Source organism: Leuresthes tenuis, unplaced genomic scaffold (genome assembly GCF_036924035.1).
Source record: "Leuresthes tenuis unplaced genomic scaffold, fLeuTen1.0.hap1 SCAF_23, whole genome shotgun sequence".
In the NCBI taxonomy this organism is placed as follows: domain Eukaryota; kingdom Metazoa; phylum Chordata; class Actinopteri; order Atheriniformes; family Atherinopsidae; genus Leuresthes; species Leuresthes tenuis.
The window spans coordinates 8350348-8376777 of record NW_027325377.1 but is presented as its reverse complement, the minus strand read 5'-3'; the positions used below and the strand labels follow the sequence as shown (position 1 = coordinate 8376777).

Sequence of the window (26430 nt, the reverse complement as noted above, 5' to 3'; positions counted from 1 at the left end):
ATATGTGAGTATATGAATTACAGCATCTTCATTGGAAATTTGTTCTTTTTTTATTTCTTTCAGAAAGTTACACGCTAACCGTTATGGTTTTCTTTGTAGTTAGTGGTTTCTTCTTCTCCTGTGGTCTGGATCAAAACTGTGTACCATGTGTGGAGTGCTCAAGCCATTTGGAGGGTAGTGGATTATATACATGCAGGAGTTATTGGAGACTGTCCAGGATAATGACTTATTATGTCCAAACACTACAGGTTTGAACTGAATCTCCACAATTAATTGGTATAAAGGGATTCCTTTTTCCCCATTAAAGAAATGTAAAATACATTAATCTTGCAATTGGATTCTCTAATTGACAGGTTGGCTTGATTGATGCACTTGATTTGTCAGTAGAATTAGAATTGGGTCTCCTTGTCAGGGGGTCGTAGCAGATGGACACTGTTGAAGGGAGGGCTGGATGTAAGTTTTGTTCTTATCCATAAAAGAAAGAAAGAAAGAAAGAAAGAAAGAAAGAAAGAAAGAAAGAAAGAAAGAAAGAAAGAAAGAAAGAAAGAAAGAAAGAAAGAAAGAAAGAAAGAAAGAAAGAAAGAAAGAAAGAAAGAAAGAAAGAAAGAAAGAAAGAAAGAAAGAAAGAAAGAAAGAAAGAAGAGGAAAAAGAGGAAGAAAGTATAATTTTCATAATTCTGCAGGTTCTCTTATATACTGCCTCCCTTTATAATGTCTGGTTGCTGTCTTGGTGGGTACCTCATGCAGTGGGTGAGCTGTTTCCTCTCTGGGTCTGAGGGTGACTCATGAATCCAGGAATAAAATAAATAAATACAAAAGCACAAAAGAGTACACTGAAGTTTCCAGAACTTGTAAAGGTTTCTAAAACAAAGCCATAGGTTGTAATGGGTTAAGTTTCACTTTGGGTTTTGGCTCTGTTTGGTTTGGACCGACGTTCTTGTGCTCCAGTGAGACACTCAGTGGTTTTCTAAGGTCAGTTACTGACTTCAAGAAATACATGTTTTCAACTTTGAGGGTGTCAAAGAGCATTCGTTTTTGTCAAATTATGCTTATACAGTATGAAATACACTTACATAACATGTGAAAGTTGTTGGCAAATTCATTCACCTACGGTAATGTGATAAGTTGTTGACTACATGTAATGATATTTTCACTGCAGCTGTCTCTCTGCTCTGCTCTAAGTGTCCTGAACGTAGCACACAAGGTGAAACAGACAGCAGAGGGCAGGAGAGAAACTACTGTGGCCAATAAGACTATAATTCATCAAACACCACTAAATAACTGAAACCTCTTTTCTGTGTCCATAGAGGCAAGCATCCTTTAATGATCATCTCTGGCCAATGACAGCTGGTCATCACCACGAAGAAACGCCCTAATAAAGTTAAATTCCATTCATGTGGTGTTTGGTTGCCTGTGGCTAAAGAATCAAACTCCACTTGTTAGTGTTGCCCTTTGAATCATCCTCATTGTCCAATCGGCAGGTGAGAAGCTTTTTGAGCAGTCCAAAATCTTTTCTTCATCAGCAGGAATATAGTCCTCTGTTATTCCTAACTCACCACTCTTCCTCCTACTATTCCCACCACACCTCTCACTCCATCCATGTCACGTCATGACTCTTTTTCTCTCTGACTGCCTCTAAATCTGAGACGACAGAGTAACCACCATTTTAGAGTGTCTTTAAACCCATATCATGCAGACCTTCACCTCTAGTGGGTGTTGGGTCCATTATTAGTGACAAGAAGAATAAGTCATCACTCCCAATCAGTGCTTAATGACATCATGAGCAATGGTACACCCTGGTTAACCGATGTAGTTTTTTCAATGGCCAGGGCTGGTTCTTAAGAGATATTTGGATGACAAGCTGCTCGACTTTTCTTGTTTGTTAAAATTCCAGACTTTGTTAGTCTTGTTTGAGATGGATTTTAAAATTCTGACATTTTGAGTCTTCTAAAGTACATTCATTGTTGAACATAATCGGGCATCAATGTTCTGCATGTTCTCCCTGTGCATGTGTGGATTGTCTTAGTTCTCTGGCTTCCCTCCAAAGTCCAAAAACATGCATGTTAGGTTGATTGGTGATTCTAAATTGACTGAAAGAGTGAGTGCATGTGTGTTTGGTTGTTTGTGGCTAGATAATCAAAAGCCACTTGTTAGCTTCGCCCTTTGTATCATCTATGTTTCTTGTCTCTGTTTTGGACTTGTGATGGACTGGTAACCTGTCCAGGGAGTACCCTGCCTCCCGCCCAATGGCTGCCAGGATAGGCTCCAGCCTTCCCGCAACTCTGAATTGGATTAAGAAGATATAATAGATTAAAGTATTAACATGAATAGTCTGGATTGTTACCATTTGCTTTAGTAGATTTATTCTGCTCTCTTACTCCAGTGCACTTATAGACAAATAGATAAAGATAGATATGCTGGACCTTTAAAAAAGGTCTGTGAATGTGGTGCAACTGACTTAGACAATTTACATTTACACATGACCGTCCCAGAAGATCTGATATTTATTTAGCCATCAGCGTTTAGCTGGTAGAAAACCCACTATATGTCTCCAAAAGACCGACAACCGATTTTCACACTACCAGAGACGAGTTAATCCATCCCTGGCTCGGGTTGCTAAGACTTTTTCAGTCCTTTGGCCCAGTTAAGACTCCGGTCCACTACGATCCACTCCTTTTTACCCTGCGTCCCTCTCTGAATCCAGTGCCGTGATTGGATGCTGGCTGCTCGTCAGGAAGAAAGAGGTGCTGTGTTGAGGCCGAAATTCAGACACAAGACCAGGACCTGGACGACATCGGAATACGTTAGTGGAAGAGAAACAGTCTTCCAGAGGATCGAGGCGCTTTTAAGAAACCAAGCTTCAGCGGAGCCCCCGCTGAGCCTCCGTGCGCCGCCGCTGAAGCCTTCGGTTGTGCTTTTGTCGCTGGCTGCTGGTCACAGTGCTCCAAACCCGCCGCTTCTTCACTGTGACTGAAGCTGCTGTGTGGCGACGCAGCCGCAAGCCTGTCAGAGACAGAAGTCTTTATCCAGCCCGGAGGACACAGAACGACTCAGCTGTTGTTGCTGGTAGCCAGAGCTAACAGCTGAGGCTGCCGGAGCGGATCACCATCACCACAAAGCTCCAACTACATGGAACAAGTGAGCGACGGACCAGCGTCTCATTTGCGTCCAAAGTGACATGAGTGAGCTAACGGCACCAGCCTCCTGTTGAAGCGGCAGCGCGGACTTCAGTGCTGAGGATTTTTGTTTCTGATCAGGGCGTCTTAAGACCAGCAGTTTGAAGCCTGTCTGCATCAGGTGAGTAAGCCCACAATCAGCAGGTCTTTTCGACTGACGGAGACCTCGTCGCATTCGGGGGGCTTGTTGTTTGGAAGCACACGACGCGTGCGGTTTCCACTTCTTTATAGCGGCGTTAAAAAGCGCGTGTTTAAATTTCCTTTAAGGCCTCCGTGTACAGAAGCATGTGTGTCAGTTTAGTGCAGACAGCAACGCCGCAGATGTACACTCAAAGAAAGACGGTCCTTGAATTAATCTTCGAAACAACAGAGCACATTTTAGGATTAACAGCTCGAAGGTTCCACCAGCTGTCCCAGAGTCTCACCCTCCTCCTCCTCCTCTTCATAAAACCTGGATGAACAGTCTGTCTCACGGTGTCATTTAAGGTGCCTGTCCCTGATCACGTCGCGGACGCACCGACAGCTGTGCGGAACACCAGATCGAGTTGTGACACTTGTGCATAAGAAGGTGCTGTAATCCTGGTTTTCTTCACTCTTTTTGAGTTATGTCTCTTGTGTGCTGATCACACAGAAACGCGCTCAGTGTCGGACTGTTCCAAAGTGGCAGAACACAACAGTCAGACAAACGCACCATCCACCCATTTTAACAGCGTTTAATTAATACTGTAAGCAATGCCCAGGAAACGGAGACAGTCTGGCAGACTTAAAAGAACGAATAAACGTATCTTATATCTGTATTTTCTTATAAATATTCAGATGTGCCACTTGTCTTCATCACTGCTTTTAGTATTTTTCTGCAAACCGTTTGCTTTAAAGCAGAAATGAGTCTTTGCTTAGCATCAGTATGATCAGGGTTCTACTGATCATCAGAAATTGTCCAACAATTAGAATGGTTTCTGTAACACGATGAGAAATTTCTAAAGAAATGAAAATTGCACGGTGGACAGCAGAAGCTTGAGTGCTGATGACTTGTTGCAGCTGACATCCTGGATGGAAATGCAGCTGAGACAAAAGATAGAACCTTGATTCAGACTTTGGCAGCACACCAGGAGTGACTTGATCACTCATTATTTTTGTCACCAGGCTTTCAGTCACATGTTAGGTCTGTCACAACTGTTCCACAACGTTCCGATCATCGCTGTCATCCTGATCATCTTCATTCATCTGTATAAAAACAACTGGAGGAATCTAACTAAAAATGTGACTGTAGCAGCTTAGATTCTTATATTTTCCCATTTGTTGTATGTGAGCACCTGTTGACATTAATGCCATGAATATAGCTCCAAATCCAAATATTATTATTATTACCCATATTTAATCAGGAAGAATTCTCAGTGAGATTAAAGATAAAAGATTAAAGATTAAAGACCAGCAGGAGCAGGTCCAACACACTACATTTGATAAATGTTTTAGAATTATAAAAAGCTTTGAATACGATTAAAGATCAAATGAGGATGCATTCATGAATCCTGAAATCACAAGATTAAATGTGAGGAGTTTGAAATGTCAATTAAAACAGGCACATTTGAACTTTTTTTGCTTCCGGATTTCATTAAATATCTTTGGATGAGATCAAATGTCAGATTCTGTCATTTGAACCACCTCCAGCATACAAAAAGCTGTGGTGAATTAGAGATTTAGAGTTGGTTATGAACCTCAGAGCTCCATGATGGACGGTGGGTAATGTATGTGAAGAACACCGTGAGGACGCATGCTGGCAAATGTCACCGTAATCCAGCATGGACATACAAGTAGCTGCTACTTGTCTCTTCTTTGGCCTTTAATGAGAAAAAGGGAACAATTCTGAAATCGAGACCTTACTTCAGCTCCGGTTTTGTCAGCACTCGGATGAATGTGGAGCAACAGTCTCAATTAAAGGTTCGCTCCAACAGCTGACTGCTGCTGAAGCTTTTAAATGAGTGTTTGATAAAAATGTCACAGTATCAGATGGTGTTATTTGACGGATAGTGTTCGGCACTGTATAGACTGCTGTTTGTTTCAGCTTTTTTTGGTTTCAGTCTAACAGACAATCGGCATATAATTTTCCTTCTATGTTCCAGGATTATTTACCATTGAATGGCTGTTGCTCTTCATATAGTCTTATTACATTATTATTAATCTTCTACTATAATGGCGCCATAAAAATGGACAGATTAATGGTTCAGAAATATAAATATCCATCATCCCTGATGTCAAACAATGAAATACATTGAAACGACTGTAGCTGAACAGGAGACTTGTATGTTTGAGGTGTTCCTGCGCTTCTTTGGAATATAAAATGAGGAGAGAACAATCTGTGCCCTTCAGTTTATACTTCACTGGGGATGAAAGGTTTCACAAGGCAGTCGTGATAGAGGCATAGATGAGATTTTCTGCACATACTTTGCTCGAATTTACTGTGGCACCTGTGCAGTCTGATCAGTAAAGTGACCTGAGAGGATTAAGCCTTTCGACTTCGATACTAATGAGTCTGTCATCTTTGGACAATCAGAAGGCAGTCGGTCTTTTGTCTGTCCCTGGATATTTAGTGTTACGCTTGTTTATCTTTATTAATGAGTGTAGAAGCCGACTCTCAAGGGGGTGTCTGGTGGAACAGCAAACTAACCTGTTGTGCCCACTGCTTCATTGATTTCCTTGTTCAGGCCCTTCTGGCATTAAACCGTCGCATTTCAGGTGATGTACTCATTACCACGTAATCACTGGAATGATTCCGGAAGTTGATCCCACTTCACTGGAGATGAGCTCAAATTCTGAAGCTCTGCCACACTGAGGACAGCCGACAGTACAACGGTTTGGCCAAAACAGACAGACAGAATATCTTATAGGTGTCATAAACTGGATTCTCTGTCTTTAGAGTTTGACCTCAGATGGGGAAAAAAATCGATAACACTTAATCAGTGATTATCCTTCTACACTGCATATGTTGCCCTGAACACTGAATGCTGATCTATTGCTACTCTGCTGAGAAAAGATGATAAATAAGCCGTTAACTTGAGTTAATTGGCATTGAGTGATGGAGTGTCCATCACTGATTTTATTTCCTATCGTATCTCTCAAACACTCTCAAACAAAGACCAGAAAGAGACGGTTCAACCCATCCTGCTATTTTAAATGGAAATTCATGGGTATGCACTTGAGCTGCCATGTTGGGATTATGGAACACATCCAGACACCACCTTGTACTCCGCATTGGAAGTAATTAATTTCACTTACCGTTGTTATACTAATTACATCGGACTGGCCCAGAGAGAGGACAGTCTCAGCTGGTCTCGGCTAATGTTTGTCAAAGAACACTTTCTCGATGTGTGTGTCATGGATGTGCAATAATCAAAAATCAACAGTACAGTACAAAAGATGTAATTAGATGTAGAATGGCATCATTCCCGTATGGGTTGCACTCTGAAGCATGCATCTACATTTATTAATCACTGCTTTAAAGTGCTGTAGCGGAAACATGGCAACTCACATCATAAGATGTTGCGTGTCCAACAGGATCTTATTATGTCTCACTGAATGCATTTTCATTTTTAGTTTGTCATTAATTAAGTTAAAAGTAGCAGAATTGCTACATGAGATTTATGAACCCCTACTGTGGTGGTTTTGGCAGTGAGGACATAGTGTGTGTGTAACCAATAATTAGTTGCATGTTCAGACATCATAGTGTGTGGCCACAGAGAGGGAATTGATTGTTGGTTTCAGCATCAGAGGGTGATGTGAGACTTCAGCTGCATCATTATGTGCTGTCCAGACTCAGTTCTCTCTCAGTCAGCTCCCAACTTTTTGAGGTAATGCAGTCTGACACAAAGAGCCTGTTTGACGATAATCATCTGTCCACGTATCCAGAGAACCTTTAGGGTTGAAAGTTGTGTTGTGGGGGTTCACACTGCCTCAGGAATAAGTACAAAGCATGCAGTGCCTCTGGTAGTCTTGACAGCTGTCCCAGGAGTGAAAATAAAGTTGCACAAGTGCTCCGAGAAGCCTCGAATGGTGAACCAGGAAGGAGAAAAAAAAAGGATGAGAAAGCAGATTACCCTTCAGGGTGTGGTTGTCAAGTTGCCGTGGCTTCAAGGTCTCATCCACTTCTAGCTCCTCACATTTGATTAAGAAGAAAATAAAATCCTATATAAAGCTATTAAGTAAGAATGCAGTATCCATACCCAAGGCTGTTTTTATCTGTGCTGTGCAGATGAGTTTGAGGTGACTCCGCCTTTCTTTACAAATGCTCTCTTTTCCGTATGTTCTTATTCTATAAAACAGTGTTTAGGATTATCTGTTGGTCTTCAGTGTCTTCCGACAGTGAGCACACAATGGAAATGCAAGTGAGACGGACGTTGACCGACACTCCAGACGTGCCTGACGGCTGATTAGCATCTTAATCTGTAAGGCCCTATGAAGAGCGTACTGTTCCAGAAGGATGTTTACTGTTGGGGTTTTATTTTATCACAGCTGGTGCGTTAGTGCCCAAAGGACACCTGTTTGTTTCACAGAGATGCCAGGCTTTGACAGAACAGCTGCATTTGACAACCTCTGAATGGGAAGAGGTTGGGGAAACCCAACATGCCTGTTTGCTGCATAATGCATCTGGTCATTTTAGGGTTTGGTTTATTGGTTTATTATTTAACGTGAAAGGAGCTATTTTCCTCAGTAAGAATGTTTCCTTTTCAAAATAAAAGTGGCAGTGCAGGTTTTACAAACAGACAGAAAGGACACGTTTGTGTTTGTTTCTTAAAAATCCATTTAAATAGATGAAGGACTTGATAAAAATCCTGTCTAAAGGTAACTGATGTTGTTATGTTAAGGACATCTGTCATGATAACATTTTAATTACCCGTTTTTTGCTGAATACTTGTCAGTAAACCATCCAGCAATGCTTAAGAATGTATTTTGAAGTGGAAACAAGACTGAATACACTGGCAAAATCCAGTTTGTACGGTTAAAGTAAGGAGTATTGCAAAATCAGCTGGAGCAGCGGTTCCTTACTTTTGTGGCTTATAATTGGTGAATGGGAGTAATGACCCTTGGAAGTTTGTTTTTGGCCAGTCTAAGGTAGAACAGTGTGTTAGTTGCCTCTAAACTTGTAACGAATAGTGAAAAATTGTGAATCTGTGTAAAAAAGAATATCTAAAATTCCTTATACAACATTATACAATTCCTTATTCAACAGGGCTTTTTCTATTAGCCTGACTGATAAATTTACCAAAGGTTAGTTCAGTCCCAATATCTGAAGTTCTATTCACACTTAGTGTGTGGAAATACCTATGCTTTCACAGTTGTGAGTTCTGCTGTATATTTCCCTATTCTCTATTCCATCCAATGCTTAAGTAATCTCTAATCAAAATCTTTCAAGATTTACTGTCCACCAAGTTTCTTCCTTCAACATGGTGGGTCACCGCCGTCCTTCCATGTTGATATGTTGAACATTTCTCAATTAATTTTTGGATTCTCAGTCATCTCAATCTCCATTGTTGTTTTTGCTTGGTGCAGACCAACAATATTTCACTTCTGAAACAGAGAACATATTTTACACCACCACAGAATGTGTCGTCCAACACTGAAGTAATTACAAGCAGATCACTATATTAGTAAAGGTTCTATTACTATCTGAACCTGAAACATATTCATTGTAGAACTTTTCCATGGGACGATCAAACCACCTTTCTTACTTAAGTCCAGGTGGTGACTTTTATATTTTTGGCTAGGCAGTGATGCCATCCTATTAATGGATTTTGTGGTATTTCTATCGAAATTACAAAATAAATGTGTTATAACCATGGGGTGTTGAGATATTCTTTTTTTTTTTTTCACAATTCCTTACAAGTTTAGAAGGAACTCAGTGTGTGCGTGCGTGTGGATATGTGACCAACACAGATGGGCATATATGGAGTCCTCTCTAAAACCTATGTAATGACCGATGTGTTGGTCATATGCTGATGAGTTGGAGATCGGCTCGAGGAGGAATGTCTGAATAACTAAAGGACCAACAACACCAACACAAGAAAGAGTAACCCAAACCTGTTGTTCCACATGTGTCTGAGACTGCCACAGCAGAAGGACTACAACAGGTAGCCAAGCTAAGAGCAAATGCACAACCATGCAGGACCAAGGATGAAACGGGGTCTATCTCTTGGAGACTTCAGTCCCTTTGAACTGAATTTTTTTTCTCCATTGCTGTTTTACTTTAACACAGTGTGCCCTGTTTTGACTCTTCCAACAAGCTTAAACCTTTTGAAAAGTGATGTTTACTTCTACCTCCATCCACCACAGCACAGCACAGCACAACCACAGCATATTTGGTACATTAAAATGAATGGCAATGGCGGACATGACACATTGTTGTCAGATAACTGTGAAGGACTGGTATTACAGCCTCAGCTATATCTACACATGCACCGTCCAGTCTCATGCGCACACCATGGAGGTTAGTGTGGCTTTCACAGGCATGTCTGCATGAAGGTTGAGGAACAGTAACAGAAAAGTGACTGATGTGTGAATGACTGAATGATGAAGCAAATAATGTTACCTATCTGATGTGTAAAATGGTATAATGGCATCCTCCATTACTGGCAGTCCTTAGCCTTCATCACACGGGTGACACCATTTCTGTTTTTAGTCCCATGTCCTACTTTCCTGTGGTATGCGTACTGAAGAGGAATACATGGACATAGATGGTGGGTAATGTATCATGTCACATGACTCAGTGACAATTTTAATCATTTTATTAAAGTTTTTACAATGGATTGAATTCATGATGAACATGACTGATTCAGGGAATTGTCTTTCATAATGATGAATAGATAAAGATAATTTTAAACTTTACGTTCCCCCTTGTTTGCACATGTATGGGTATTTCCCAATTTTTCCTGTTTCCTGCCTAAAATCCTCGTATTCCATTTATTTCTGGCCTTAAACAGGTGTTGGATGTTAAATAACGTGATTCTGCGTTGTATGTCGGTGTTTGACTTCCTGTCTAACTCTTTTAATTTGTGCTGATTGAGGCAGCTTCCGTCCAAAATCTTTACCAGATCGTAGCATCGAGCCCCATTGGTGCGATTCAGAAATGTACATCTCACATATGGTGGAAACACAAGCACAAGCACTGCCTATAGCAGCCGGGATCAACTCCACTGTCCAAGTCAAAGCTGGAACATGCAACTGCAACAAAAAAATCCGTGTATCATTCGTTCATTCCATTTGCAAAAGAAAATGAAAAAGCTAAACCGAAGAGAAAATATTGACAATGCTCCCTTTTAGTTTAGTTTACGACTTCTATGGGCACATGTACATATGTCATGCTGGCTGTTTCTTTGTTTTTGTTTTTTTTAACATGAGTTAAGCCAGCTACTTAATTCCGATATATTACGTTGAATATCCTCCCAGTGGAATTTATCACATTACCATATGGGTAGAAGGATGTAAGTGAGATCAGTGGCTTAGTAAGCTATTTGGATATGAAAGTCAGCATTTTCAGTGTCACGAAGCTGGCTCTGTTTTAACTAGTCTATTACCATGGTAACTGATGCTGGACTCATAATTTGCTCTGGAGCAGTTTCAAGATCAGGGTTCCGGATATCTCCCAGACAGCAACAGACTGACGCAACATCGAAACATTGTGCCCCCAGAACTATTGAATCTCTGTTCATGTCTGACATCATAACCACACTGATGTTGTATTGATTCAAGAAAAAAAAACTGACATAAAATCAACCATTTAACCCCCATTTCAAATATCAGTCAGTGAATTTTATATGATCAAATGTTGTCATTTTAATCCCCAAATTTAATCATGATATAGTGGCATCTTTCATCATTTAATCTGTGTTGGTCACCTGAACTAAAACTAACTGCCGGCTTGTGCATCACATTACCATGAAAACCATCCCAATCAAAGTGAGCTGTATGCCCTGTGGCTATGTTTCTACAGTTTGTACCGAGTCTGTGCTATACAAGCTGATCAGGGACCTGAAACACATTTGAAAAAAAGTTCATCTAAAAGCTAATAACAGCCTACTTGATCAATAGAATTAGTTTCACTTTGATTTGATCTGAGACTTAGATGACTCTACTCATTCTATCAAGGCTATTATGAGTTTTGTGCAACTCGACACAAGCAGCATACAGAATTCAATTTTATTTATATGGCGCCAGATTACAACAATTGTCATCTCAAGGCACTTAAATAATATAGTCCAATTCAAGCCAATTGGAATTCAATTCATTGTAATCATAATCCAATTAATTCATATAGAGCCAATTAAAAAAAAAAAATAATATCCTAGCCAAGGAAACCAACAGATTGCACCGAAACTTATCTTCAGTCCAATCTCCCGTCCTGAGCGTGCCTGTGGCAACTGTGGAAAGGAACGACTCCCTTTTAACAGGAAGAAACCTCTGGCAGAACCAGACTCAGGAAGGGTGGCCATCCGCCTCGACCAGCTGGGGTTTGAGAAGACAGAAAAGAGGGAAAAGAGGGGGGAAAAACACCATAACGCCATTCAAAGCATACCTGTTGGAACAGGGAAACATATGTTAATAACCACAATAATGTCACATGTACATAAAATCAATTGTGAAATTAAACAGGGGGAAAAAGAGAGCAAAGTGAGGAAAGGTGTGACAGATGAGGTCCCCCAGCAGTCTAAGCCTATAGCAGCTTAACTATGGGATGCTTCAGGATTACCTGAGCCTGTCACGGTTCGGATAGGTAGAGGTAGGACCCAGATGCAGTTCTTCCAAACGTAACAAGGTTTATTAACAAAAACAGGGAGCAAGAACAAAAAAAAACAAGACAAGGCCAAAAAACAAAGCGCGGCAGAGCCGGATCAAAAATACTTAACTGTGAAACAAAAACGAGACTATGAATAAGCAAAGGAACACAAAACAAGACTGAGATCGGCAAACCGAGACTTATCTGTGTGGCAAGGCATAAAGTGAGGTAAGGATTCTGCAGTGACTGAAAGGAAACCAGGAGACTAAATACTGTGGAGGGAGTGATCAGTGAATGAGGTGCAGCTGTGAACAATTAACCAGGTGACTTGAGTGAACCGAGGTGGCAGGGGAAAAACAGGACTAGAACATAACTGAAACCATGATTAAACAAACTGTGACCGATAAAACATAGACTCTGAAAGAGCAGACTGTGACAGAGCCATCCCTAACTATAAGCTTTATAGTGCAGAAATGAACTACTTTTTACAACTCAGATCTCTAATCGCAGTCCTCTCCTGCAGCATCTTAATGATTTCTATTTCTCACCTCCCTGTTCATACAACCTGCTGTTCTTATGAATGAAGTGTCAACTTTGTCTGGTTCACTGTATCTTGTGCTGAAGAAGCGTGAAATTATGCTTAAAGTACTCCTTTCTGTATGAGCGTGCAGGAAAGATCAAAGCCACTGTCATCGTATGTTTAATCTCTGCATAATATTTCAGGTTTTGTAAAGCAGCAACCACAAAGAAAGCCTGGCTGTGTTGAACCTGCACATTAATTACTGACCAAATTAATGTTACATTTATTTTATTGATCAAGCAGGTTATTTTCTGTGATAGATACCATAGACTCATTCATTTCTTCTGTGTTATGTCAGGTTCAACTTCAGTAGTGTAGCAAATATGAGAAAATACAACAAGATTTTCACATCATCAAATGGTCTCATGGCAACGCAACAAATAGCATTTAGTTTGTGCCACTGTAACAACAAATACTCAGCTCCTGTCAGTGATTGAATTGGATGAACCAGAATAAAATACATACTTCTGTGGCACTGAATATTCTGACTTTATAAGCTCAACATCGCTAACTCTGGGCCTGCAGCCCTCTGGTTAGCACAGGCCGAAATTCCCCACCTCAGTTGGATTGTTGTTGGCTCACTGTTCAACGCCCTGCAACTACACCAACACTGCACAAGAAGAGTGAATCGCCTTTCTGGGTGTAGTTCATATTGGAAGCTGCATAACAGCATTTTCTATGTTGCTAAAGCACCTTAGAAAATAACAAACTGTTACATTGTGTATGAATTCATTGTGATAATCAAACAAGGTCAATGCAGCTTGGGTCATGTGATCAACACAGTCTACACTGACTGGAGATAACTTCTGGGTCTGTTACTTGCCTCAGATTTAAAAAAAAAAAATGGAATTTGATATCCATTTTTCCCTTTTTGATCGGACCATAAAATCTGAAAGCAGAGAGAACGGTTCACTGAAATTAAATCGTTAAAAAGTCCTTTTTTTTTTTTGCATTAAAGTTTTATATACTGACGCAAAATAAAACCTACCGATGAAAATGGAGAGCTTGTTCCAGCTTTTCCAAAGAATCAGAATTCTACGCCTCTGAGCTTATCAACTTTTTTATCACTGCTGGCTGGTGCTGGTAAATGCGCTCTGATCGTAAATCAACGATATCACAGGGCTTTCAAGACTTCATTGAGTTAGATACTCACAAATTTCAACACACTCGCCTCACAGATTCCTTTTTCTCACATGGTGAATAACAGATTCAAAACTTATGATGTAAAAAGAGGAGACGGACCTCACCAGTCCCTCCAGCTTCGCAGTTTATACACAAGTGACACCTCTGAACATCTCTCTGTCTCTGCCCAGCTGCTCTGTGAGCTTCAGTGGTGGGTTTTTCCGATTAATTTCCAAGTTGATATGTAGTCTTAATGTGCTGCTTTTCAATGACTATTTCAGACCTGTTTTGACAGAAAAGTATGTGAATGACAACAGCAGAAATTCAGTAATTCAGTATTAATGTACCTTTATATGTAAGTGGCAAATGTGTTGGCTGGACAAAGCTGAATGCGAGTGTCTTGATGACCTGCGACTGTTTAGCAACTGAACAGATCATCTGTAACCAACAGTCACTAAAAAATCCTAAATGAAAGAAATATGGTCTAATTTTATCCTTTTTACAAATTGGCAAAGAATAACTCTTAGCCAAAAAGAATTAAGGAAAAGAAAAAAATATCAATGAAGATGAATGTTTCTGTAGTATATTTTTATTTATTTTTTCCCGTGCTTGGCCTCCAGCTCTGAGCTGCTCGTGATTAATTGCATCATCTGGGCAACTAAGTAGCCCTCCCAATCCCCACCTAAACTGCAGTTAATCTCGGGGCTGTTGTGTGCACGCCTAAGCCATAACATTATGACCACCTACCAAACACCGAGTAGGCTCTCTCCATGCGTCCGGAATAAGTCCCCTGGGCTCTGCCACTTTGTTCTCACTCTCTGTATTTGTAGAGGTATAGGGTCCCTTTACTTTTGAGAGATCCAGGGTTAGTGATCAGTTAAACATCCAAATAGCCACCAACTACACAAGTTAATAGTTAGATGACTGATGCTCTTTGATCCCTTAAAGATAGGGGCATCTTTGTGGGGAGAGGAACCTCTGAGGGTGTCCTGGAGTGAGAAGCTGTAGATCATTTTAGCCCTGTAGGCTTTGTGGATGTCATGTTTGTGGATTGGATTTGCTTCCTTCAGATCCACCAGGTCCTATCAGGTTGGTGTCTTAGGAGTGTGGAGGCCGGATGGACACGTCAGACTCTTTCTTGTGTTCTTTGAGCAGTTGTTGTTGAGGCTACTGTTGTCATGCTTTACCGTTTAGGTAACAGGTTTCTAAATTAAATCTAAGTTAAGTTAATGTAATAGCCAGCATGCAGGTTTTCCCTGGAAAAAATGCATTCTAACGAGATGTGAGTTACTCACTTTACCTGTCACTAGTATTAATGTTATGACTGATTGGTGTAAAAGTATAATGTTGCTTTATATGACAGTGTAGCTGCTGGCGGAGGTGGACTTCCTGCAACTAAATGTAGACAGAGGAGCCTATTCCAGCTGCCACTGGGCAAGAGGCAGGGTGCACCCTGGACAGGTCGCCATGCCAGTCTATCACAGGGCCACACAGAGACAAACAACCATGCATGCTGGTGAACTTCATATGAGGTGGAATTGTAATTTATCCTGAACATTACAGCCACTCTGTGGGAATAAAACAGAAGTTAATCGAAATTTATCTTGCAGTCCTTTTCAAAGTTCGGATCCTGCCCTAATTTCTTTAGATTTCCTTCCAAGCAGCAAGACATTCCTGTGATCTTTAAAGACTTTTTCCAGTTTTTCTTTGAAAATGAGCTAATTATCATTATTTATTTTTTTACTCATTTTCAGTCCACTTATTTTACCTGAGCAGATAATATGGACCAGTGTTGTGTCTTCACATAACAGACTATTTAACTTTAGTATCTTTAGACACAATGTTACTAACGGCCTGTCGCAAAGACACATAAATTGCTGCCATTTCTTTAGTTGCATCTATTAAAATTGCCAAATATAACAGTTTGACCGACATAAAATTGTATTTTTGCATCAACAAGGTGATTTTCCAAGCCATTAGCTGAAAACTGAGCATATTTCAGCTTTGCAGTTTGTCCTTGAAACGTTTGAGGAAACTGTGAAGTACAAAAGAAGTGTCAGGCCTAAAAAACTATCTTTCGCAGATTAACTGTTTCTGAAAGTGACATCCTTAAGAAATTGGAAAGAAATCCAACACAGAACCTGAAAGATGCATCTGGACTTTCAGTTGTAGGTTGAAGCCTCATCAGAAATTGTCTCAATGGAAGGGGAAGCTGTCAAGCAGTCCTCCTTAAGGAAGGAAATTGAGGGAGAAAGGGCTGAGAAATGCCAAATGACAAAAGTTCAGGGCTCAAAATTGGTAGTTCGAGGGAGGAATCCTCCCCAGAGCCCAATTGTCAAGATTATTTAAGCAATTTGGGATCATCTTTACAAAGAATGGAACAAGAGGCAGCCAACATCCAAAAAACCTTTGGAATGTCATTCAAGCCTGAAGAAGTATTCCTGAAGACTACTTAAAGAAATTGTCTAAGGGTGTTCAGGCTCTATTGAAGAATAAAGGTGCTCATACCAAATATTGACTTTCAAGCTCATTAGAATCGTATAAACTCTGCTGTTGCCTTATATATATCTATATATATAGATACATCTATATGTGCATTTTTGCATGCTTGAATTTTTCCTGTAAGCATAAAAAGACATGATGATTGGCTCAAGACTTTTGCACAGTGACATCTAGAGTTTCATTTCATTCTAATTTTTGTTCGTTGTAAAGGAAGATTTGTATTCACATCGGTTTGCATTGTTCTTTGCCTATGCAGAGCTGAGGATTTTGAGAATTCAGCCAAAGCCGGGGTTTCAGAGACGAGCTTGTGTGCAGTCCACCATCAAGGCGATAGTCAAGGTGTCTTTTTTTTATTGGGTTTACAGTAATGTGAACTCTTATTACCACATCATGAACAGCTCTACGTTAGACGTCCTCGACACACTAAGCTGATTTGCATGAAAAGCAGTCTGTGCCCATCTCCCTCTACACCCTGTTGTTGAGGATTTGTAGGAACTCACCTCTAAACGCCTTTTTGTGCCTGTAAAGATCAATTACTTAAATACTGTACAGCCTTCTATACACAGTAGTGCACACATCCCTTCCTGCATAAACAGAATGCTAATGAATGAAACTCCTGTAGCTCTGTCATTATATTTGTTTCCTTTAAGGTCCCACTGCAGTTGTCTTTTTTTGTTCAGTACACTCTAATATGGATTAGTTTTGATCTATGGAAATTTTCTTATTGAGGTACAAATATATGTTTTGCATGTTCTTACAACTTCTGGTTCTGTTCAGCTCAGAAAGCCAAGGAAGAGCTGGGTCCCTGGGGCAGAAAGCAAAACCTACCCTTGGTGTCGTCACTTCACGGAGAGTTACGTACTGGTCCTCTAGCTGACAGTTAAGGGCAGTCTGAGATCAAACAGGATGGGATGGCTTTAATAAACTATTGTCAGGCACAGTTTTACCATCCAGTTTTGCAGAAAAGATTTCTTGCAGAGGAAGAATATAATAACCTGAAAGCTGTTTATTTTATCATTGGAAAATCTAAAGCAGCACCTAAATGTTTTGTTCTATGTTCCATGCTGTATTGGTGAGTTTTTCTTGTCTTGTCAACTTACTTAATGAAGACGCTTCACATTGATGGAGGCAAATGATCAGCGTGTCTGTTGGGTAACAGCAGTTGGTCGTGGATGCTGGCTCACAGTTGAGTCTCTCCTAATTTCCTGGATCTTTTGAAGGTCGTGTTCATCAATTTGTCTTGGTGTACGACCTACGAAGGTTTAGATGGCTTAAATAGTCCTGTAATAGCACTGCATGGTAGTGTTACTCTAAAAAGTGTTAGTTTTGGAGGACCGTTTAAAAATGACAGTGGTATTTGTCAGGAGAACAACGTGCACATTTACACAAAGTGGTTACAAACTGGAAGGAAGATCACTGCAGTGATGTGGAACGTTGAGGCTGATCCTGCCACTTAGCAGATCTAAACATAACTGAACATTTGTGGTGTGTGTTCGAGCCACAACTAAGCAATTGCCCCCCACTGCCATCTTTTCTGAAAGAGAAGGTTCTGCTTGAGGAATGACTTGACTGTTCAATCAGTACTTACTGCCGAAGGGCGACTAACTCAGTGTTGTATGGTACAATTGTGATTTAACTTGGTGTTTTTATTATTTTGGCCAACACCCATAGCTTCACTGCTGTCTGTATACTGCTGCTCAGACCTATTTCAGAAATTGAACTGCAGTAGAGAGGCGACGGACTAATCTTCCTGGTACTTTAAACTAGGGATGTACCGATCCAGCTTTTTTGATTCCGATACCGATTCTGATATCTGAGTTTTGCATATCGGTCGATACCCGATACCGATCCGATACCATTGTTGAATTTACAAACTGTATACCTCACCATGTGGAAGACTTCAGGTTTGACTTAAATATTTGCTAACTAAACTTATCCTAAAATAATAGATCTACACATAAGGAATGAACAATTGTTTATTTGTTAATAAAATGTGTGAACCAGCTGATAATAAAATAAAATAAAAGTTGAATTTAAATAGATAAAATAGATCACTGAAACAGAATAAGTAGCTTTTTTTCTAGCTAAAAGTAAAGCTCAAGGTAATGAATAGAACAATTTAATTTAATTAAAACAGAACAAGAATAAAAACAGAAACACTGGGCTTGGCTTACCTGCTTGGCTGGACTGGGCTCAATGGCACATTGTCAGAGCACTTGATTTTCCTTGGCCTTGTGAAAAAGAGTTTGATTTGAGAGTTGTTGCTACCCAAGCCAGCCGTAGTGAGTAATGCACTTCTGGTCATTTTAACAAAAATAAAACACCCATTTTCTTTTATTATAAAGAAAACCATAAGGATAGAATTTGCGCTTTTATTTTATAAACAGGAACTGAACCTCCCCTCGCTATAGATCACTTGAAACCACCTTAACTCTGTTTTAAATTACGCTATAGCCCTGGTAACATTAAGTATTAAAGATTTTTCGTGTGAGAAAGTAGCCGTCAGACCAGCCGCACCTGTAGTGGAGCAGCCCAGCCCAGGTCTGCTGAGGTGATCTGCGGTCAAAACTTCACCGTCGTACCGGTAGAAGAGCCGATTAAATTACCTGTAGCTTTTTGGAGAGTAAACACAGACTGGATAGCTTAATTTTGGAAGATAACTGTAGGTCTCATAGATGAAAATAAACATCTGTGGCAGCTACGTTAGCTTATTTGAATGAAAAGTGTAAAATGTAAATAGCATCTGACAGAGAAACAGACAACAAGGATGCTAGATTTTCCATTTTGCAAAGGGGGAGGCAATAGTTAGTGCAGTCTCTCATATAACCTGTGTGAATCCTCTGACTTTTTATGTACTTGTTGAGAAGAATTAACTTTTTTTTTTTTTTTTTTTTTAAATGATAAGCTGTACTTTCCGATAAACGATCCTATATTTTGTCAATATCGGACCGATATCCGATCCAAATATCGGATGGTGCATCCCTACTTTAAACCATAGCAGAAACGCAAAGCAGCATGGTTAGAGAACTGTATTTAATTACTTAAAAAAGTCTTTAGGACTAAAAGTTCTGCGTGCTTCCGGTTAAAATTTGGCTTTAGGTACTTTAGTCCTTTACAGTCTCTATTTGAGAGGTATTCATTGAAATCCTAGCATTTCTGTCTTGCCTCTTCACATCTTTTTTTTTTTTTTTCTGCCCCACTGCAGTGCCAGCTTCCACTAGCAACAACTCAATCAGACTCTCAGCATGTTTCTCCGTAGTCTTTTTCAGGCAATAAACCACAGCTCTTGTAATCATCGCTCATCACTTTTAGTGTCAACATGCAGCAATTTAGTATTGAGCTGTGGATATAAAATTTCATTTTCTATTAACTTACATTCGAGCCACAAGGGAAGGCTTGCCATTGATATCTCCAGCAATGACTATAAATTGGAAGCCAGGTTATGAATATCACATAACTTTTGTACCAGGCCAGAAAAGATGGATGGGTTTGTTTGCTCATCTCTGACTCAGATCATACATTTTTGTATGTTCTGGGGAGAATTGGAGCATTTGATGTGCAAATAATGTTTGACCCCAAAAAATAAAAATTCAATTTCAAATTCAATTCAAAAGGGAATATATGGACTCTTTCACCATCTACAAAGTAACTAGTTATGAAGGCTCAATGATGTTCTTAAAAACTGAAAGGTCAGGTGACGTAATAGCTCTCAGTACTAAGGTAATGTTTATATTATTTCTCAAAAAGTAAAGTTTCTCCATGATATATACTGTGTGGCAAAGTGTATAAAATGAAAAAATATGTGCGTATAAAAGAACTATGTTGTACTTTTTTCTCCATCTTTGTCTTTGCCAAATAAATGTCTATTTTCCCACAATGCAACTCGGTTGACAGTTGTCCCATATTGATTGAAAAAACAGCCCCATGTCATGCCGTTGCTGCTTCCCTTTGGTAATTCATGCACACCACACAAAGGAGACTCAGAGCTGCATCAGTGTAAATGGACTGCATTTATAGTGGTCCTCTTGCTGTTGACCACTTAAAGTGTTTTTACACTACAAGCCACATTCCATTTACACGCTCATACAAAACTCTTTAGTCTACAAAGCTTTGCTCTGTCACACACAGACATTGGGGTTCTGTGTCCACTTCAACATGTGGATTTTGGAAGCCAGAGATCAAACCGCTGACCTCCTCCGGAGCAACAACAGCCAATGTCACAGTGTCAGCTGACTGACGACAGCCCTGAAGGTATTAAATAGGTGTTAAATCCTACCGTCTCGGGCGTTTAAGGCAGTGCTTCAACCAATTCTAATTTAAATCTTCTAAGTTAGGATCTCAAATGGTAACAGACATCTGGCTTTTGTTAATTGTATCTGTTTAATGTCAGTAAGGACCTTGTGTGATCCAGATCACAGGGCTGGCTTCATTTTCTATTTGAAAACTGTCATCTTCATGACTGTATGGTTCCCTGTACAGAGTGTTGTAACCAGATTTGCTGTGTGGTTATTAAAGTGAACTGAACCGATAAGCTTAGTGGGTTAAAGCAGGTCGGTAGCACAAAACAGTGGCAGCTGACTGTGTTGTATTAAATCTGAGCAGTGATGCTTAGAACAGCAGCCAAAAATATCTTTCAGTCTGCTGTTCCCGTTTTTCTCCCGGCGACCAGATCTGCTTGCGCCATGCTGTAAGACATCTCTTGGAAATGCTGCTTAATATCTTCTGCACAGCTCTTGCCTGTAATTTTGTGTCCAGTGGAGAGCTAATATCATGCTGGGGTCAAAGGCTGAGAAGGCTACTGCACAGATTTAAAAGTCAGCCTATGAAAGGAGTTTTGTTGTATTTGAGACACTTGTTTAATCTCCTCTAGCCTCATTTAACCCTGTCTCACTGAGCTCATCACATTGCTCAAACCACAATAAAATAACTAGAGAGATTAAGTGCTGGAAAGAGCTGAAAGTATCCCTTTACGTCATTTTAGTGAGTCGCTTTACTGGATGACAGTTGGCTTCCTGGCTGATGTATGTGCCAGCCTTCACAATGCCACCCACAGGTATTCATCTCTGGGAGGTCTGTGGAGAAGATATAAAATCTACTGAGGTCTCTGTGTACCTGGACAGTGGCTATAAGATTTAGACCCGTACTTTTAAATACCGTCTTGCAGAAATTGACAAATTAGTGCAAGGTATCGAGTCAGATTAGAATGTAAGTGCTGTGAACGCCTGATTTAATCAGATGAATCTCTTGTTTGAAACTTGTTTGGTCAATCTGAGTGGTCACAAGACAAGAGAAGCACTATTCATGCTTGCAGTTGAATATTACAGCAAACATTTATTCTTTTGCCCAAATCCTTGAAGGTATAAATCTTAACAGTGCAGCAGTACCAGAGGAATAGTCCAACCACAGCAGGAGGAAGCATGTCCTTCATAATGTGTGCTATAATAAAGAAAGATTTTTTTTCTTTTTTTTTCCCTGCAAATCCAAAAATGTTCTGAAACATCACTGGTCGTATTATGTGTTTTTTGTTTTTGTCTCTGTGTAATACCTGATTCTTCTCCAGACTTGATTTGCTGGATTTAATGCAAATCTAAACTGATCATCACACGTCATCATCATGTTCCATGTTTAAGGTTATTCTATACTTATACAGATCCAGTATTTCCCCTAGTGTAATCGTACCACATTTGTTGAAAATGCTTTTGGTTGCATCAGGTGTTTTGACAACTACACACCCTCTTTCATATCAAGCCTATAATCTTCTTAGAAAACATCACCATCTGTCCTATAGACTCTCAAGTTAAAGATCTTTAAAGCGTCTTTTGGCTCAAGGTGCTCCAAAGCATTTTCCCCTTCTCTCGGCAACTGTAAAGGCAATGTTCTCATATGTAATTGTTTCCATAGGATGTTAAACGTCTGCTTATTCTCTAACCTACTTTCTCCTTCTCCCATCTCTCTTCCAGTGCCATGAGTCAGCCTGAACAACAGCTGCTACCCACATAGAGGTCAATTTACCTCTCTTTGCATTTACTTCAGACCAGAGGATGCTGGGAATGTGTCGCGGGCGCAGGAAGTTCCTGGCGGCCTCCCTCGCCTTGCTTTTCATCCCTGCACTCACGTGGCTTTACCTGTCAGTTGGGGGTTTCCAAGGTAACCACGTCGGCATTTAAAAATGACAACTGGCAAAATTGCACATCGTGATTCAGGCATGTGCGGCTGAGCAGCGGTCACTAATGTTTTGTTCTGTTCGGTACCATTTATGTGCAAAAGTCTAACACAAAAGGAAAATGCGTTCATTACACAACCATTACACAGGGCAAAGTGGTATGAAGTCATGACAAAAAAAAAGAAAAAGGTGCCTGAAAGACCATGGAGTGTCCATACCATGACACATGAACCTGATGCCAGAAGAGCACAATGCCTCCAAAAAGTCATGCACACCAATTTCAGTGTGTTAAAAAGCAGTTTCATTGTCACAGAGGAACCAGAGGAGCACTTTCCACAGCCCAGAGAACGCTCTGCCACGGTGTTGTGGCTCATATTTCACAACATCGGAGTGTGCAGCGGAATGGCAGCCAAGACACGGAGAGCCAAATCATGAGCCAAACCTGATCACATCAAGGGAGGCTGTCACAAATATGACATTTTAGTTGATGTTTGCGTCGTCAGACAGATAACTACAACTAAGTATTTGGTTTTATTTCTTTATTGATTTTTATTCTATCACCATTTCAGTATAAGCATAACTATATTTAAAGCTTATAAAGAATACCAGTCGTTTTCTTTAGATAGAATTTTAGGCTTTGTAATCAAAAATCATGGCACATATGAGAAAACTTTTATTATAAAACCTCAGTCAAAGTCTGAAATGTACACTTGGTCATATTACAAACACTTTCTGTCAAAGTGTGCCATTTGATAGGTCACATTTATATTTAAACCCTGTTTAAAAGCTTGTGCAACTGCCCAGTGCTGGGACGGACCTGCAGCTGCAGCTGTCATTCAACTTTAGTGTATTTATTACAAATCATCTTAGCTAAGTTGTTGAACACTGCTTTCTCATTTGAGTTTTGATTTTTCTGTTCGAGCACTGTTCTGTTTGGCTTTGAAAGCGAATCCATGATTAAAGTGTCAGTAGATGCTGACTAAATTATGCCCATTCACTATAGGAAGGAAAATGTGTACAGATAAAGACTGGATGCTAGTAAATCTCTATCAAACAAAAGCAAACATTGTGGAAATAGGAGATTTCTTGTAGTTTCACCCAACTGTTTGTCTACAGGTCAGCGAAGAAGATCATTCTTAAAACGAGAAGAGAACAGTTATTTGAAATCATCACTATCATGTAGTACATGACAGGCCTACCTATTTAATAAATAGTTGTTTTTCCATAAATGTAGTAAGTCTTCAGCTTAATTTGCCTGATCACTATCCTCAGCCACACTCTAAATCCTTCATTTCCTTGATGGGCTGAACAACAAGGAGAAATTAGTCCTGACCTGAAATCTCTGCTGTTTGGGAATGTAATACCTCTGCACTCTGTCTGTTAAAGACATCATCACCAGGTGAAAAAGTAGCCTGTCGCATCTGCTTTTTTTAGAAGCCATGGTACAGCGATAAGAGAAGCCAAAAGTAATAACCAGTTCAATGAAACTGGAACTTATTTTCACCTTGTTCTCACATTATCTGTCTGATCTGTTTTTTTTTTCTGTCAACCACTCAATGATACAATTTTTTTTCTTTTTTTCAAAACTGTGCAAAAATTTGTCAGTATCATAATTATCCTAGTTGGACTTGGTTAATGCTAATTAGTGCGGCTGAAAAGAATTCTCTCACCTCCTACACAGTCTATTTTTTTCCATGATTTTCTTTGAAATCCTTAGGGGCTCCGTAGCCATGCCTGTCTCTTAAAAAAAGAATAGATTTTTGAAAAAAAAACTGGAATAAAAAGTAGAAGAAACTTTGTAATCGTAATCATATAATCATTTGTACGCAGTGCTTCAAATCTGACCATATTCACTGCTGATAGCCCATAATGATGCTAAAAAAAATGTGTGAATGTAAAGTAGCAACAAACTCAGGAAACATGAAATGGGAGTCTTTGACACTGTTGCCCCAACTGCAAAGCATCTAAAATTTTATCTAAAATCCCCATTTCACTTATCATATTTTGAGTAATTCTCTGGTTGTTATTTTCTCGCCTGTAGTACTGTCAGTAAACAGGATTTTTAAACATCCAACTGAAGCATCTGTCACCAGAAACCCTACCGTCACATTAAATAACACGTCGATGGGCATGTGCATAGTTTTAGATGGGTGGAGTTATGGCTGAATGAAGAAACGTCTGTTTTTTTTACTCAAGCTTGTCCCTGAAAGTTTGCAGGAACAAATTTCCTGAGGACAAAGTCACCCCTCCATGCTGTTTTTCTTCTTCCAGAGGTGGTATATTAATGAATTACTGAGGCCTGTCCAAAGTTGATTATTTCCCTTCAACAATATAGTCCAGGAGTTCATGGAGCCATTTTAATGACTTTAGCTCTTAGGATTGAAAAGCTACAGTGGGGCCATTATTAATTATGATTAAATTGGCAATTTTGACTGAGGGTGGGTCACAGCCAGCGCGGTCCGCATATGTGAATACACTCCAATAACGCAATACTCGCCAAGGTCTTCAGTTTAATTATTTGATTTGACATCAAATTCCTGGCAGCAGCCAGTGGTTGCTGTAAGTGTGATAAGTAGTGAAAGGACCTGGCTAAATGTGTGTGAGACAGGAACAGTGTGATTTGCTGCCACTGCCCCCCCCACCTTCTGTTCAGTTCATTTCACGCGGCCACACTCGGATACAGGACCGTGAATCTGACACACATTTCTGTGATTTAAAAAAAATAATTTAAAAAATGGATTAAATCAAAATTTGAAATAAAAGCAACGAAAAACAGTTGAACAAACGGAATACATATCTGTGTGGAATAAGTGATAACTAGAAATCACAAACATTTTGGTTGTTTAGATTCCTCCCTTCACTCACCCATCCTCTGGACACTGCATCTCTCTGCTCTCTCATATTCTTCTGTTTTGAATAACCTTTACAAAATTATTTCCCTTTCATGGACAGTGAAGTTGTTCTAAAGTCTGAAGGACCTTGAAAGCTCCAAAAATACTTTTTCTATCCATGTTTGTCTCCGATAAATCAAATGGCTTAGGGGGAAAAAGTAGATACAAAGAACAGAAATAAAAAAAACATGAATAGTCACCACTGTGTGTCTTTGGCTTGTTCATGAAATACCAATCTTGGCTCAATCTTGTGTGCTAGCTACAAAGCAGACAGAAACCTTTTGCTTGTCAAAGCATAGTTGTTTCCCAGAGCGATGGCAGGAGCTGACAGCACCGAGAGCAGCAGATCTGTGACATAGAATAAGGTTGGAGTTTAAATAACTCTGCTCACACACAAACCTCCTAAATGTGACACACACCAGTGAATCCAGTGTTGATGTGACACATGTGACAGGGTCACTATCTGATTGTAATTTATGGTTATATTCAGATAATGCAGATCGTTTTTACTGTTCTTCCACATAATTCAGTCTGTGCAGATTTAATTGGGATTAAATCTAATTTAATTTGTCTCCCAAACAGCAGGATGATCTCACTTCTGTTTATACTCTTATCAGTGTATTTGCTCACACCATATCCAAAGGTCTAGTGTGTAGGATATACTGAAATTTAATGGCATAAATGACAGATTGGGTGAAACACCTGTGCTTCACCTTGCATATGTGTAGAAGAAAGGAAGGTGCTCATGAAGAATGTATCAACACAGAGGCACACTCATGAGGCACTGTTTGGTACCTTCACTATAGGCTCTATAGGTACCTTCTGGGCTGGTTTGGTTGTTAGCACAGTTGTCGTTTGGAATCTCAGCTGGGAACTCTCACAGTGCATGTGTGGATTCTCTCCAAGTACCCCTGATTCTAAATTAACCCTAGTTAGTTTGAACATGTGCGGTTGTTTGTGTTGTTTTTGATTGATCAGCCACCTCACCACGATGTACCCTGCCTCTCGCCCAATGACAGCTTGGATAGGCTTTGGGTGCTATTCAGCTGTGATGAAATACATAATGTAACTGCAGCGTCATCTGAAAAACCATGCCAAACAAACAGCTCAAAGACAAAGTCTGTGCAGTGATTTAATTTCAGTTGTGTTCCAGAGAGAAGGCTTGAAGTGACAGAATGTTTTCTCCCACAGTTCCCAGACTCCTATAATGCACTCCAAGCACAACGCTGCTC

The 26430-nt window shown here is 39.9% G+C and overlaps 1 protein-coding gene across 1 annotated transcript in view; it reads left to right on the top strand.

Moving 5' to 3' along the window:
• Positions 1-2721: 2721 nt before the first annotated feature.
• large1 (LARGE xylosyl- and glucuronyltransferase 1) overlaps positions 2722-26430 on the top strand; it is a 79719-nt gene continuing 56010 nt past the window's right edge. Inside the window, exons 1-2 of the mRNA XM_072377575.1 lie at positions 2722-3297; positions 22105-22291. Coding sequence (XP_072233676.1) covers positions 22186-22291 — 106 coding nt within the window. The 5' untranslated portion in view covers positions 2722-3297; positions 22105-22185. The remainder of the gene's footprint in view (positions 3298-22104; positions 22292-26430) is intronic.